At 40.4% G+C, this 16094-nt stretch overlaps 1 protein-coding gene across 3 annotated transcripts in view; it reads left to right on the top strand.

The window, feature by feature from the left end:
• Positions 1 to 16094, top strand: part of LOC139808435 (MAX dimerization protein) — a 46507-nt gene that overhangs the window by 17607 nt on the left and 12806 nt on the right. For all 3 annotated transcript variants that reach the window (XM_071770414.1, XM_071770413.1, XM_071770415.1), the window contains exons 5-7: positions 5504 to 5618; positions 9126 to 9435; positions 15686 to 15822. In XM_071770414.1, the coding sequence (XP_071626515.1) occupies positions 5504 to 5618; positions 9126 to 9435; positions 15686 to 15822 (562 nt within the window). The remainder of the gene's footprint in view (positions 1 to 5503; positions 5619 to 9125; positions 9436 to 15685; positions 15823 to 16094) is intronic.

Here is a 16094-nt window from a genome sequence, read left to right as displayed (position 1 = left end):
TCGTGATGGTCGTGCACTTTTGTCCCTCTTACCTGACCTGACCTAAGCTAGGAGAATATTGTCCGTAGATGTATGAAGCCGTTTGACGTGAGTTATACTTTTTACTAGATTTTTGATTATTATTGCGGTATATGCCCCTTTTTTTGTTGTTAATATTTTATAATATTTCATATTAAGCTAACGAAAAACTTTTTATCGTTCTCTTTTTCATCAAATTCTGCTTTAAATATTTAATTTAATACTTTAGAGGGTTTTAGAAAGAGATTTTAAAAAGAGAAATTTCTTTCTACGTTAGTAAAGGTACGGTAAATCCAAAGGTGATAATTTTGTTTGATGATAAATTATTTTGAAGCTGTGTCCTCTCTTACTTCTGCACGAATCTAACGCGAAGACAATCTCGGATTACTTGTATTTCTATCTCTACTTATTCCATGCCGTATTAAGAAGAGAAAGATTTCGGATCGAGGGTACAGTCGGCGGGGTGGGAGACGGGAAAAGCTTTACGCTCGAGTCATGCGTTGAATAAGTCATGAAGGATCCCGGTGATAACCGCGCGATTTTATCATCGGCGAGAAACCGTGTGACTGCGCAACGAATGTGAATAAAGCGGATGAGCGTTTGTTTCAAAATTCGGACACTTCTCGCTACGCACATATACCCTTCTCGCACTTGTGGGTTGTTAAATTCTTACTTTTCAAATGTATCATTTTCAAAGATATCAGCTTTTTAACTGCGCGCTTGCTCGCATCTCCGACGTTCGAAATGAAAGAAACGTATTATGAGGACCAAAGGGTTGAACTATATTTGGAATACAACGTCGTCGGGAAGTTTTCTGGTTCGCTGTCCGTTCGATGGATCCTAAACGAGACTTTAAAGCGCGATGAAAGTTTTATTGAGATAGGACGAGGGCGAAGGGAGAGAAGAGAGAACTTCCTGGGAGACTTCAAATTTTACGATCGACGAAGTTTTACCCCCTCGCCCTCGGAAAAAGCGAAACGACTCGTCAGCCAATGCTCGAGTTTTTTTTTTCTATTCGAAGTTTTCCGGAGCGGAAAGCTTGAAGAAGGGACGTGAATATGTAATATATAAGAAATTGAATTGAAAATCTTACAGATACTAGCACAAAAAATGCCGTTATAGGCATTTCAGCAAGATAACTCTGGCGGAAAATTAATTTCGATTACGTCCCGAGCGACATAACTTTTACACAGAGACGAGGGAGATATAAAGCAAAGTGGCGAAGCAAATAGATGTAGAGAAACAGAAGGGGGAGAGGCAGAAAGTAAGAGAGGGAGAAAGATACGAGGAGAAATAGCTGGCGCAATCACGTGCGGGTTCGAAAGGTCAAGATCAAGTTGCCGAGGGAGATGTGATCTGAAACCGCGGATATATAGTGAGAAAGAGGGGCTGCAATGGGCGAAAGGGAAGCAGAAGAATAACGCTCTTCTGTGCCATCGACTTTAAAAATAAGATGGCAATCGGCCAGCGCTTCTGTTTGAGTGTACGCCATTTTTTTGGTCGATCTTCGATTTTTTTTCTCGCTCGATAGACGTAGTGTTGTTAGCTCGATGTAGCAGAATCAGAGTGTTCCGCACAATCACGCGTAAATTTTCAGTTTCGGATTTTTTCTTTTTTAAGAAGAAGAAACATATCAGGAAACGGATAAAGCACGTTTCCCAATACCGAGGCGGAGACGCATTTACCTCTAAATCCCTTGGACACACGATCAAGCTAGTCTCAGGACTTGCTACTCCGAATTGGGGGGGTCCTAATGAAGGCACGTGCGGACACTGTGGACTCGCCTTTGTCGCTCACTAAGGATTTCGACACAGCTAGAAACAGCTTAATTAAGCGAAACCAGCATTACACAGCTGTCCGTATGCATCTACACGTGCCGGTGAATACCCACGTGAGCGCGTATATTCAGCTATACCGGCTGCCCCATACAATTTATATTGAGACTTTCGCACACTGAAATTTTGTATGCTAATATTTTTCTCACCTTGTGATATAATCTCATTTTAAAACATATATTATGAAATATTTTTGTAATGTATAATAATATTATGGTTAATAAAACAGCAGAATCTCTCACACTTTTCTTTATATTTTATTTTGAAAAATGACAAACGTTTCGTAGAAGTTTTAAAATGTATTTTTGTAAAAGATTTATGTCACTTTATGATGCGTAACATCTTATTTTCTAAACTAAACTAAACTAAACTAAAATTAAAATATTTCACATACAATAATCTGTTTTGCTTAACACATTCTTCATGCTTTTTTAAAATGACTGAGATTATTACTACTTTTACGTAACCGATTAAAAATTGAGCTACAAAAATGTATGTCAGAAATAATAATTTTATTAATTTTGTTCAAATCATCAAATATTTACCTCACGTTGAGTTTGCCATGAAATTATTATAACCCTGGCGCGATTGACTGAGGGTCAAAGATGAGAGACGAAAAAAGACCTTCCGCGAAAAGGAGCTTGTGGAGATCAGAGGTAAAGCTCAACTTTAAATGGAATCCCGTTTTGGGAAGCTGCGTACAGTTTAATTAAGCCAGACCCATTTCGCTTGTGTCTACAAACGGTATTTTGCAGTAATGCCTCTGCTCTCCTCTCTCTCGCTCTTTATCCGACCTCTCTATAGAGCGAACGCCAGTTGAAGGAAGTCCAAGTTCGCCTAAGTCTCGACTCTCGAGTGTCCGTCCTAATGAATTGCTAAACTATCCCCGAATCCCTCCCCTCAAACGAAAGCTCGATTTCCCTGAATGGCTGCCCTTTCCTTCGGGCTTAATGCCCGATTAATCAAGGATACTAATTTTACTAAAAATGAGAGAAAGTCGGAGAAAATTCCGTCGATCAATATAGTTATTTAATAAAAGACCGATTGGAATTAACCGATTGATGTTAATTATAGACTTAAGTCTATCGGAAATTGGAGTTGAGAAAATTTGGCTTTAATTCGCTCTTGACGTAATGGGTAATGAATAATGGAGCACGGCATTGATTGTTTTTTGTAATTTGCCTATACAGCTTTGTTCGCGTGTTTTTGATTACTCTTTAATTTTATTTTACGAGCAATAAATTCGCTTTTGCTATTTCGCACTTAATTAATTTTGTTTCAACATATCCAGAACCGTTTACTATTTTTCGATAATCCTCTTTTGTTTGGAATCAGAACATACTTTTTAGTAGAATACAAGTGACAAGTTATCATCCTTAATTTAGGCTTCAATATTAATTGCCTGTAAGAGCAATAAATAGGCGATTAAGGGAGCTATAGATTAGAGAATTAAAAATTAATTAGCATATAATTACGCGACAGATAAAAAAACAGTGTGATTTTTAACGATAAAAACGTTAGATTAATAGAGATTATTAATGAAAACGCTAGGTTAATAAAGAGATTAGTCAATTATACAAAATTCTTAAAATAAAAGTTGCATTCACGATTCAATGTCGCAATAAGTGGTAGACACAATGTCATTTGAATCAACACGGTAGCATATATAATTATAGAGAAGTTCTAGCATTAATAATTAATTGTGTAATAGAGCAAGGTGGAGACAAAAATAGAATAGAAAGGAAAAAGCGAGAAAGAGAGAGAAAGAGTAAAGACAAAGTACAGGGATAAAGAAAGATGGAGGACGAGAGACGAATATGCAACAAGGGGGGTGGTGATGCAGCGGGTAGCGGGATGGACGGATAGACAATGGCAAGGGGGAGGGAAGGGAAGGGGAGGGGGAGCAGATATCAGAGCGGGAGGAGAAGTAAAGTTACGAGGCTGTTTACAGGCGGCTGTTAAAGCGATCTAACTCATGGCCGGCCATTGCTCCCGCCAGGCTTGGCTACGCAACGCAACGTTGTTCGCGCTTTATACAAGCAGCCGCCTCAAGCGCAGCTGGTTCCATTTCGCGGGAAATAAATCGGGCAAACTGCTTAAATTTCAGTCTCAAATCCTCGATTTATTAAAAGACGAGGGGGACAATATCTCTCGAAATCGCGGAATAGAAAACGGGGGGCGAGCAGAAGGACGAATTGCTCGGTTTGCGCTCGGCGACTCCGCTAGGCGAATTATCGACCAATATTCGACTGTTGCCGCTCGTTGCATCCCAAGGCATTTTCCCTTTGAGGGCAATCTCCCGCGTACGTACTCCCGGATCCGCACGGGGGGAAGGGGGGTCTGCCGTAACCGCGTCTTTGCCGAACTACCCCGACGACTCCGACGCGCGAGAATTCCGCGCGAAGTATTTATTCATCAGGGCAACCCCCACCGGTAAAGGAATTTCATAATGTCGCTGTCACACGCTGCCATTGATTGAAGGACCGCTTCTCAACTTCTCTTCTCCTCGTTGTCCTTTGTCTGTCACGGCAAAAATGTTGTCGATCGGGAATGTCGGGAATCATATGCGGTGCTCTTCGAGAACGATCTTTACAGGAAGAAATTTATTCGTGACATTTTAATCCCCCGTGAATTTTGAGGGCTCTTCCAATGAAAGTACAAGATGAAACAAAAACTACTGAAATTTTGTTTAGGATTTTACTTTGAATTTTTTATTTTAATTACAAGAATATGTAACGTTTTGATCTGAAAGCGTTAATCGATGATTGACCTTAATATTCTCATCGAAGGGAAATTATGCCCTAAAGATGGTGATGAAAGCACAATCGGCGTGACAGACGTATCCTGTATAGATGTCGAGTACAGACGGAGATATAGACGTAAGGGCATGTAGACAGAAACGCGTCTATTTACGACTGAAACACGTCCACTCCGCAGCTCGCGGAGCATAATACCGTTTGATGACGTCATTAAGCCAGAGCGGGCTTATTGTTTCTCGTATAATGTACGTGTAAACGCGTCATCCTGTTTCTGGATGGGTTTTAGTTAAGCTCTTTTCACACATATCACAAGAAAAATCTTTCCCGACAAGATATCCGATGGCAAGGAAAAGGAGATCGAATGTTCTGCAATCTACTTTCGAAAGCGACGAGTTTTCCTTATCGTCCATTTTCTAAATTTCTTCTCATCTACCTCTTTCGTTTTGATACTTTATTTTCATGTGTTTCTGTGTGAATCCACCTTAATTCGAAATTTCCGCGGTCTCGTTCTTCCATTATCCGTCGTCGCGGTCTCTATTCTCCAGGATGGTGACTATAAAGCGATCGTAAACTTATAATTAAATGCCGCTAATGGCACGTGTTCGGCACATGCGGTATCCACGTATCCTCGTGACTGTGCGTGTCTGCGCGTCCGAAAATAGATATCTTTTCGGGCCACTTTTCCACGATAAGTAAGACATCGTCCTAAGATAATAATTCTTACGTTCTGTAAGATATTTTTAATAATAACTGGCTAAGAATGACAGAGGACGAAAGTGCAGTTTAATATTACAATTAGCGTCAATGTTAATAAAAATAATTTAATAATTAATACGCAAAAGATAAAAGATGTTACAGTTGGTCACTATAGCGCTTTTTTTTCTGTTGCAGGAGAGCCCACCTCAGGACTTGTCTCGAGAAGCTGAAGCTGCTAGTGCCACTCGGGCCTGAGACCTCGAGGCACACCACGTTGGGCCTTTTGACCAAGGCCAAACGTTTTATCAAGGTGAGTAGATCAATCAACATGATAAAAAATCGAAGGCAAGTTAATTGTAGAAATAATTATACATTGTAAGAGACGAGAAACTTCTCAGAGAAGATGGGTTATTTACCTTTTACCTTTTTTTCAGCAACCGTATTGAGATTTAGAGTTTGTCACGCAAGAGAGTGTCATGTGCGAAAAGAAATTATTACGTCGAAGAAATAAAGAGAGAAAGGGAGGTAGAACTTGGAATTTGAGATACAAGCAGGAAGCGCATTAGAAGCATTGTCTCTCGGGTTGGAATAGGTTCAGAAGGGACAAATGGGCGGAGGAAGGGCCACGCGGTGTAGAGAAAGGCAGAGCAAGGTGTTGCAGCAAACAGAGTGGCGATGCACAATAGATGCGTAGTTAGTAAATTACAGACTGCCAGGGACAATGGCGTGCGTACCGAGCAAACGGGCGCGCGTGTGTGCGTGTCAGAGCTTTCCACGCGGTCTACAGGGTGACGCGGATAGAAGCGCAGTGATTCGAACAGGTGACGAAGGCGCGTGTTCCTTTGTTTTCGTCAGCAAATTGTCCTCGTAAAAAGTACTTAAGGTATTCACCATTCTCGCGCTCACGCATTATGTTCCGGATGTGTTCTCGAAGTATACTTTATCTTATCTACTTAAATGAAGGGTACGACTTCCTCGTCATTTACCTGATTCGTTTTATCTCTTTTTTCAAGACGTAAGTATTTTTTTTACCAATTTTTTCCCTTGTTTTACAAATAAATGTCACGACGTGAAAGTGTTGTTTTTAGAGATGCAAGCTCTTGTTTCCAAAGGATGTTCAAAAGGAATTTTGACGGTAAACGGGCGCGAGAATTACTATATTAAATTTACGATAATAACAAAATTAATCCGACAAGAATAGATTAGGCTGAAGATATAAGAAAGAAATGATAGATTATACAAAAGTATCATTTTATGATAAATACGCGCGTGAAAAGTCGATATGAAGTTGTTGCTGTGTTTGTTTTATCGATGTAATTTCTTTATCATCTGTTAGAATCCGAACGCTTGTACTCGGGGCACCCTGTAGAGCGGCAAGCAGCAGTGCGTATCCACCGTTCATTCGTGTATGCATAGTCCGCGTGGGAGACTCAGCGTGTACATCAATCTGACCTGCGGGCACCTGTGTATATTATGTGCCTGCGTTAGGTAGGAGAAAAACGTTCGTCCGTCCGCCATTTGAGGAGGAAAGCTGCTACGCGTGGTTTAAGAGAGCATCTGCAAGCGCAATAAAGATCGCAGTATCGAGAAATGATGAGGCACCGCTGTAAAACAGCGACTTTAACGCGATACATAACGTTTGATGGTCACATTTACGTTACAAAAGTCATTCCACAAGACTGAAACATCTCTTTTTTTTTTTCATAATTTAATATTTCGCACGCAATTTCCCGATTGATTCGGCAATGACAGTAGGATTGATTAATTATGACGGAGTCAGAAATTTTCGATCGTGAAACGAAAGGGGTAAGGTGGAGGATAAAGGAGTAAAGAGAGCGCGGGTTGAAAAGAGGATAGATGGAAGTTAAGAAGGCAACGGTAAGAGGAACTAGGAGACATGAAAGTGTCGTTTCTATAGCGGTGGTTTACACTCCTTTCCCCCGCGAGGAAGTAAGACGTGGGGGAAGGGATGGGGCAGAGGTGGAGGGTTGAAGCGATTCGTATTTTGCGAGGTTGGCGGCGTGTAAGTCTTCATTTGTCCGCCTTTGAACTTCTTCCTTTCTGTTTCGCCTGGCCTTCGTGATTCTTTTCACACTTCGGTAGACGTTTCCGTCGCTAATTATTCTTTTCTTTCTCACCCCTATCCCTGTAAATTTGGCTAGGTATATGTAACGATAAATGGACGTAAAGAATAGGTCGAACGATACTTGAAATATTTTTATTTATAATAAAAGATCATGAGATGTGCAATTTTTTAATTTTTGCGCTTGATATGACAGCTTACTTTTTCAAACGTAAATATTTAAATAAATAAGTATTATCAATTTTTGTGTGAGATGCGGAAAAATTAGCAACAATATTAAATCTAATAGAACTCGATTAGTTCACGTTATTGAAATGATATTAGCATATTTTTCATGACTTTGAAATTGTTCTTTTTAATGTCACTACGGTACTTTTTCATCTATACGCGTAGAAAAACCGTTTTATGTAAAACAATTTTATGATGGGATTGAATACGTTCCCCATTAATACGTGACGTAAAACATTGCAACAATTTCGATGCCGATTATATTACAAGCAGTAAGCAGTATCGACCGGCGCAATGTAAATGGTAAAAGTGAGCCGAGTCTCACTTCTGAGGTCGGTCGATTGACTTTACGGCGGGGTACGCTCCGCTTGACGCTTTTCTTAGCCTCGTTTTATCTCCGTTGTAAATTCATATCGAGTAAAATGGAAAGCACGAAACCCGGAAATTTTCTACGAGCGCGTGATGTCAACCGCGCTGCCATAAACACGCACACACAGACACATCGCCTGTCGGGTGAAGCCTTAATCCGCGATCAGGTGATTTCGTCGCGGAGCTACTTCCACCCTGGTGCCATCCACCCTATATCTAAAGCGCCGTTGATTCTGAGTTATCTTACCGCCCTAAATTTTTCACTATGGGAACATAACTAACAGTCGCAAAATCTGCCAATCTTTGCCTTAACGTCAAAATTTTTTTTAGGAATGACCAATATCTATATATATATATATATATATATATATATATATATATTTGTGAACAAAATTTCTGGTTAATACACTTCAAATCTCGAGAGACTTTAGATTTAAAATTCAAAAATGCTAAAATTAAAATTTTTTTAAACTTTCGAAATAAAATCGTAAAATTGGAGTTAAAAAAAGATAATTCAGAATTTTACATTTTCAACTTCCACAATTCGCACAGCCGTCGAATCTACGCATATCAAATACTATACAGTAGAATACGCATTTAGTTGCATTCGATTATTTCCTGTTCGGTGATTTGCACCGGAATTGGTCGGCCTCTTCTTGGTAAGCGCTCGCTGTTGCGTTACGAAATAGCATGCCGCATACAATACAAAGGAAACCGATTATCGGCCGGCGTCGATCCTATTGGCAGCTCTCAGAACAAAGTGAAACCGAGAGATATTTGATGATAAATAGTTAATTAAACCAAAACTTTTTATGTACAATGAATAGATTCACATTTCACGACATATCAGCATTAAACCGAAGCGCTAAATCATCAATAAATATTATAAAATGTATAAGAGTACATAATATATATAGATATATATATACTATAAAATATAAAAATATATATAGTATTGATATATATTTATCTAATTATATATTTTTTAAAATTAATATTACACATATACTATAATATATATACAACTACCCTGTATACTATATTTTAAACTGCACGTACATATATTATACCATAAACTATTATTATTATGCTATAGCTACACGATACTAACCACGTGTCATATCGTCTGGGTTACAGAGCCTGGAGGACCGCGAGCGTAAGCACAACATACACAAGGAACAGCTGTCGCGCGAGCACAGGTTCCTGAGACGGCGACTCGAGCAGCTGACGAACCAGACCGGCCTCCATGGCCTTCATGCGCTTCACGGCCTCCACGGGCTCAGCACGAGCGCGCCGACCGGCTCCGTCGCCGCTGCCGCCTCCGCGGCGATGCTGTCCAAGCGACGCAGCATCTCCGAGTGCTCCCTGGGCACGGCGTCCACCAGCTCGACTGGAAGCTCCAGTAACTCGGATAGGTCTGCAGGTAGCCCATCCATCTCGGAGTCCGGTAAGTACCGCAACGAGATCGTTATTAGATGTTAAGTTGAGGGTGCATTTCTTCCAATAGTCTCCTCGCAATTTTTCTCTCTGTCTTGCTCTCCCAACAGTTTTAAGCGTCTCTTTCTCTCTGTCTTTCATAGTGCGCGGATGCAGAAATGTATTGATTCCATGTTTTACCAACGAATTCCAGCAAAGAACTTTTATACTCTACCGATTGAACTAGTTCCGAACAATGAATTACATAGAAACGTCATAATAAAGTCATGGAATGACCGTACTAATAAATATATTTATAATAAAATTATTTACGGTTTCTATATATTACGTTTGATTATCAGAAGGCGTTCTTTTTTTACAAAAGCATTTTGTAAAAATAAATTTTTCATGATTTTTAACATCAACTGCGATCGAGCATAGCGATTAACAATAATAATTTATGGCATAAAATTTCAATATTTTCTCGTAAAAATCTTCGTATAATTCATTGCGATTTTTTACACAAAAATCTTTAAAGTACAAAGAGGATTTTCGCCAGCAACGCTTATCTTCCTAACTAGCTTGATTCCGTCGATTAAATCTTAATCGTCACGAGTCGGAATTAAAATGGAAAGCAGCACGATAGAACCTACTTTATCTATGTCGTAAAGTCGAACGGATAAATCTATTTAATTTCCCGAAGCGTCATTGTTTAAGTACGGTGTACAAACACAAACACACACACACACACACAACAAATACGTATACACAAAGATATGTACGATAGTCGTTTATCGTGGCATATAATAGTGCCTATACTGATTTTTCGAAATCCTGCAATTTTTTTATTTGTTTCCGAAAATCGATCGAACATGTACCGACAAAAAAATTGTTTTACAGAGCATCTGTATACATCTTTCTATTTCCGAGCCTTTTTTGGGGATCATATCGTATTTCTAGATAAAGTTTTCAAAATTTCAACTTTGTCTGTATTGAGGCACCAACGATGGCGACGTGCATCGCAAAAATGCATTCGCCACCACATGAAATATTGCAGCTTGCGGTGGATGAGTTTTCCAAAGGAGTTCCTGGAGTAAAAAAAGAAGTCGTACTAGAGGAAGGCGAAGGAAATCGGAAAACGTCGGGGGTGTGCGCGCGCGGGGGTTGGGCGTTGAAATTGATGATCCCGCGGGAATATCTCCGGCGAAGCACTTATCATAAGTCACGTGTGCCACGCCGGCGATTTTTCGAAAGCCACCCCGAATTTGCCGCGCTTTCTGCCTCGGAACAGCGAAATTTATTATTGTAATTTTTTTATTTCCACTGTTAATTATCTTAAATACATATTAGATACACGCGAAACTGTTCCAAACATACATTCTATTAATTTTTAAAATAATTAATTACTTTTCTGTGTGTGTGTGTGTGTGTGCTTCTTATATCAATATAATATTCTCGATATGGTATCGTGCATTTAGATATACCACTATGTATACCACTATGATTGCGGAGTAATCATGTCTCCATTACGAGATATGTTCACTCCGGTGAGTCCGGCTTTACATTTATGGACTCAAATAGAATGTATGTTTTGCGTTGCGGCAATCTGGATAAGGCACTCTCTTCCACATAAACACACACATAAATACACGTATATACATATACTCGCGGAATTATTTCAGGACGATTTCCTCGGGCACCTTAATGTCGTGAGATTGTTGCGCTTAGCTAAATTGCCAAACGTGATAAGATCCCTCTTTAAGATTTGCTATTTCCAGCCATTAGTAACGGATCCTTGTGGTATGCGCGATGTGCTACGGCTAAATGCTGTAGTTGCACATTAGTCATACAAAACGTATTGAAAACTCAATATTTGTTCTCCGAAATTTTGGTTTATGATGATGGATTATTTATTAATTTTTCGTAACGTGGACTAGGAACGCTAATAATATACAAAGAATGATTGGTTAACGCAAAGTCGAAAGAACTGATTAAAGATACGGAATCGAGAGAAAAGAAATGAGAGAGAAAGAGAGATAGATATGATCCGTGGAAGTGGAATTTAACGTGAAACAGAGACGAGAAGTGTTTCTAAACAAAGAGCAAGAAGTGGGAAAGGAGAGAAAGATTCTTTGACAAGTCAAACATGCCCGACGTTCCCGTAAGATAATCATTTCTAACATAGACGATGTACAGACTCTCTTCAATCCAAAGTGATCCTTCAGACAAACCCTTCCATGCTTTGTCCCATAATTTTTCTCGAACAAATGAAGGCAAATATAGTAAAATACAGTATGACGCGACTGCAGATCTAAGTGGACTGTATATTTGACAAACATGCATGTTGCTAATCAACCGAACTTTTTTTAACAATTAAAAGTAGTTTAATAATACCTTTTAATGACAGTTTAAGTTAACCATTGATGATATATTACATCGTCGTGTCCCAATATGATGCATTTGATTCGAAAATACATAATAAATGTAAATCTAGTGTAACCATATATTATCTAAATAATATATAGTAAGATATATAATTCTTGTGAGTTTTCTAGTATGTTTAAACTTAATCTTCGCGATTTATTTTTCACGCATTAACGGTTCTTAATTTTATTGAAGTAATAATGAACTAACAATGAGTATTTTATTTGAGTAACGTTTATGCAACTAAAATCTCTTTTTTCGTTCTTTGAAATAGACGGTTACATCAAGTGAGAAACCAGTAGACAGTTGGATGTGTAAATCCTAAAATGTAAATTTTTATCAAACTCGTGCAGCTTTTGATTGTCTACATTTATTTGTAAATAATTGTGTTTTGTCCACTCTGCAAAAACATTATGAACAAAAAATTGAGTAAATTTTCTTACAATTAAGTACGTTTTTTTAATTGTACAATTGCGAGATTCTATGAAATTTTCTTGCAGAGTGGACAAAAACAATTACTTTTAGTATAGAAAAATTGCGCGATCAAATGCCGCGTGAATTTTATAAGGTTTTATAAAAATATTAGGATACTAATTTAACAGATCTCAGGAAGTTTGTTTATTAAGATGGTTTCTAGCAGATTTTGCGAGATTAATTTTTTTTCTACCAATCGTGTTACCTTCAGACTTTGTTATCGAGCACGGTATTTGTGAGAAATTTTATCCGATAATTTGAAAAACTGGTAGAAAAGTGACATAGTGTCTATACTCCGTCCAACGAGAAATCATGGTTGATCAAACGTAAATAATGATAGGGCACAGAGCCGCAATAGTGTTGGAAAATATCTATTAAAAATAAAAATAATTTAACGCGAGCACCTTGTTACGGCTCTGTGCCCTATTGTTATTTATGTTTGATCAACCATGATCTCTCGTTGGACAGAGTATAGAAAAATTTATTTATCTAATTTTTTTGTAAAAAAGATTTGTCAGAAGTGGGATTCGAACCCACGCCCACAGAAGTGGACTGCGACCTGAACCGCCTTAGACCGCAGCGCCTTAGACCGCTCGGCCATCCTGACGATGATACGTAGTAGGGCTGAATAAGACTGATGTGACATATAGTTGAATCATCATCAGCTTGAAATAAAAGCTTTTAGTATCCAACAAACATTGTAATAAATAGAAAGTTTTATTCAAGATTTTAAACGAGAGACACAATGTTTGAAAATCGTGCGAGAGAAAAGTTCGAAAAAATTTCAGCCAGTTTTATATAAATATATTAAGAAAACAACAAGAAAAAAGATAATCCATTCAACGAATCATTTATTTATTTTTTGAATAATTCTTGCATCCGCTCGAGCTTTCAACATGCTGAAACTCATAATAGCGGAGAGGGAAGGAGGGACGGGAGTGATAAAATTACAAAACTATTTCAGCCACTTCGCGCAAGTATATTCACGGGCGGTCATCGATAGATCCTTGGTAAATCGCAAGCGTGGAAATATTGACCGCGAAAGTTTCTTCGAAATCCCTACGGAAAGCTTTCCGTATATAGCGCGGCGATTGTATATCTTCCACGCACATCACGTGACCGAAGTAATACTGACCGGTGACTATATACCATGCGCGCGGCCGTTACGAACTTATCGCAACTGGGTTGGGACGCGCGCGATCGAGACTTAATCGGGACGTCGACGACACGTATAAATAGACTCAGATAATCCGTCCGCCGAGCGAAGCCGGAAGTTGGCGATTTAGGACTGAGAGAGATATTGCTCGCGGCGGTTTACCTGTCCCGCTCCATCTTCTACCGCGAGACGTCATCTCGATATGCCGTGCAAATGCGACTCGAAAATTGCTCGAGACACAAATTCGAATCCACTTGATTTGAAATTGATATCCGCGACGGTCTAATATTGGATTTCAAACGCGAAATGCCCGCATCTTCGAGCGAAACTTTGTTCGAACGAACTATAAGAGTTAATTATCGCACTCGTGACGCGGATATTATTGTTATCTACCGTCAACTGCCACTTTCGCCTCACCCCGCCCCCCTCTTCTTTTCCATTTGTTTCTGATAAACGCGCGGACACGCAACGGGGCTGCACCGGTGCCCGGTTCGTTGTTACCGCGCGATAACGAGAAATGATTAACTAGGAGGATAACGTGACGCGCGACTTATTTTTACTCGCTTCACTATACGGAATATTGATATTCATCCCCGGGCGGCACGGGTTCTAAACGCATTGGTCGCGCGCGTGTTTTTTAACGTCCCCGCACATCGCGGTGGGACGAGTGACGAATTTGGCGATGCCAGGGGTGCGCACGACGCTGGGTTTTAATGAACTCTTTCGCTCGCCACTCGTGCCACCCTTAAAATCGCCGTTTTTAATCAGTGCCTCTCAAATCGCGCCGCTCCACGTTGACCGCCCGTTTCCAACAATCACGACCGATCAAAGGAACAATTTATTCTAATTTGTATATTTCACACTTTATCTCATTCCACGTTCAAATCCTAAATTTCAAACTAGAAATTTTGACGCGGCGAAATTCTGCGTCGCGTGTTAAAAAAAATTTATTCGATATTTCATATACCTTAATCCGACGTGGTCTCGCTCGTTTGTTACCCCGATCGCGAACTGTAATACCTCCCACGTCTGTGTTTTGAGCGCCACTGTCACCTGGACAGGTTAGCGATGTCGAGGACGCAAAGGTAGAGGGGTGAGAAAGGGAGAGGCGGGTGGTGACGAGGGCAGATCTGGTTCGCTTAGTGTGACGAGAATAGAGGCATGTTATTGATTATGGAAAAATACCCCCGGCTCAGAGCGCCGCGGGTGGCGAGGGCGGGGAGGAGGGGCGGGGGAGAGGGTAAAGCTAGCAAGTGTGGTCGACACCCCCTCGTCTTCTTCGAGCCGTGCCTTCCAGCGGGTGTCATGGCTACTCTACACCTCCTGCAGTCTCTCTATCGCGTTTTCCGTTTGCCCTCCCTCCCCCTCCCACGCTCTTCTTCACCCGTTGTTGCCCTATCATCCCTCCGTCTGACGGTATGACATCATAATAACGGCGTGTCCTTGCCGGCTTGTGCTCATCTCTCTCGCGAGTATTGGCCAGACGGTGCGTGCGATTGATGCGTCGGTGCGCCTTCTTACGTCATGAGAGCTAGGGGATGCTTTCGACATGGGGAAAGCGATACTGTTCAAAATACTTTGTATGATGACTTTGTACGAGCTTTCATTGTACCACTGAAGATTATATTATGTCTACAACCAACAGATCAATAAGTTTAGCTTAGAATTGCCGGCAACTTATGCAGGCTTTATCAGATCAATCGTATTTTCGTTGACCCTCAGATTCTTTGGCGTCAAATTCGTAGGGAATTACTCCGAAAGTCATGGCAAGTCGCTCGAAGGCGAAGCGACTTCGGCAGACTTATGAAGAGACACCAAATACGGTGGAAACGCTCAGAATTTAACCGGAAAGGCGGGGAGAGGGTGGGATCGCTCCCGCGGAAGACGATCTTCTCGCTGCCATTAATTAATCTCGCGTGATAAATGTTAAGCTGGCTGCCATCTTGGAGGATGCTAGACGCGAAACCAGCTGCGCGTCGTAATAGCGGCGGATGCCGATGCATAAATTTCCACTAATTTTTCACGGCAGCCTCGTTTATCGCGTATTAATCAATACGAACAAAAAATAAAATAAAATAAATCTCCTCTGAAGCTAAAATCGATGTTCAATTTTGGTAGTACGGATGACTTACTCGTTTTTGCTCGATGCGTAAACGAAAGGATTACTTTGTCATCGATCTCTCCTTTCCAGATTAAAACAATGCGAAATCCGCGCTTTCTGTTGCAGATGAAGTGGATGTGATTGGTTACACGAGCAATCAATCGGACACCGACGATCATAGTAGCGTACAGAGTAGTAGCGACAGCGGTGTCGCGATGTCCACCTCCAGACTGACTCTCTCCGAGATGATGGACAATCTTTAGGTGCGTATAACGAGATTGATTAAGTTCCGAAGGCGATCTCGGAGTCACTTGCACCATCCTGCGTTGGCGCACGCTCCTAGAGCGCGCCAATGTGGAATAGTGCTAACAACCGAATTCGCTGAAACAAGAGCGCAGAGAAATTCTATTTTAAGGGAGATAACATTAATTTAGCCGGACGAGACGAGTATTTGAATTAGAACAAATTTCGCTTGCAAAAGCTTAATTGCCGGATTACATCAAAGTAGAGAGTTAGCTATAGTTGATCACGTTCT

The sequence above is a fragment of the Temnothorax longispinosus genome, chromosome 2 (genome assembly GCF_030848805.1).
Source record: "Temnothorax longispinosus isolate EJ_2023e chromosome 2, Tlon_JGU_v1, whole genome shotgun sequence".
Taxonomy (NCBI): Eukaryota; Metazoa; Arthropoda; class Insecta; order Hymenoptera; family Formicidae; genus Temnothorax; species Temnothorax longispinosus.
Note: the sequence above shows the minus strand (reverse complement) of the source record. Positions and strands in the feature narration are given on the sequence as shown.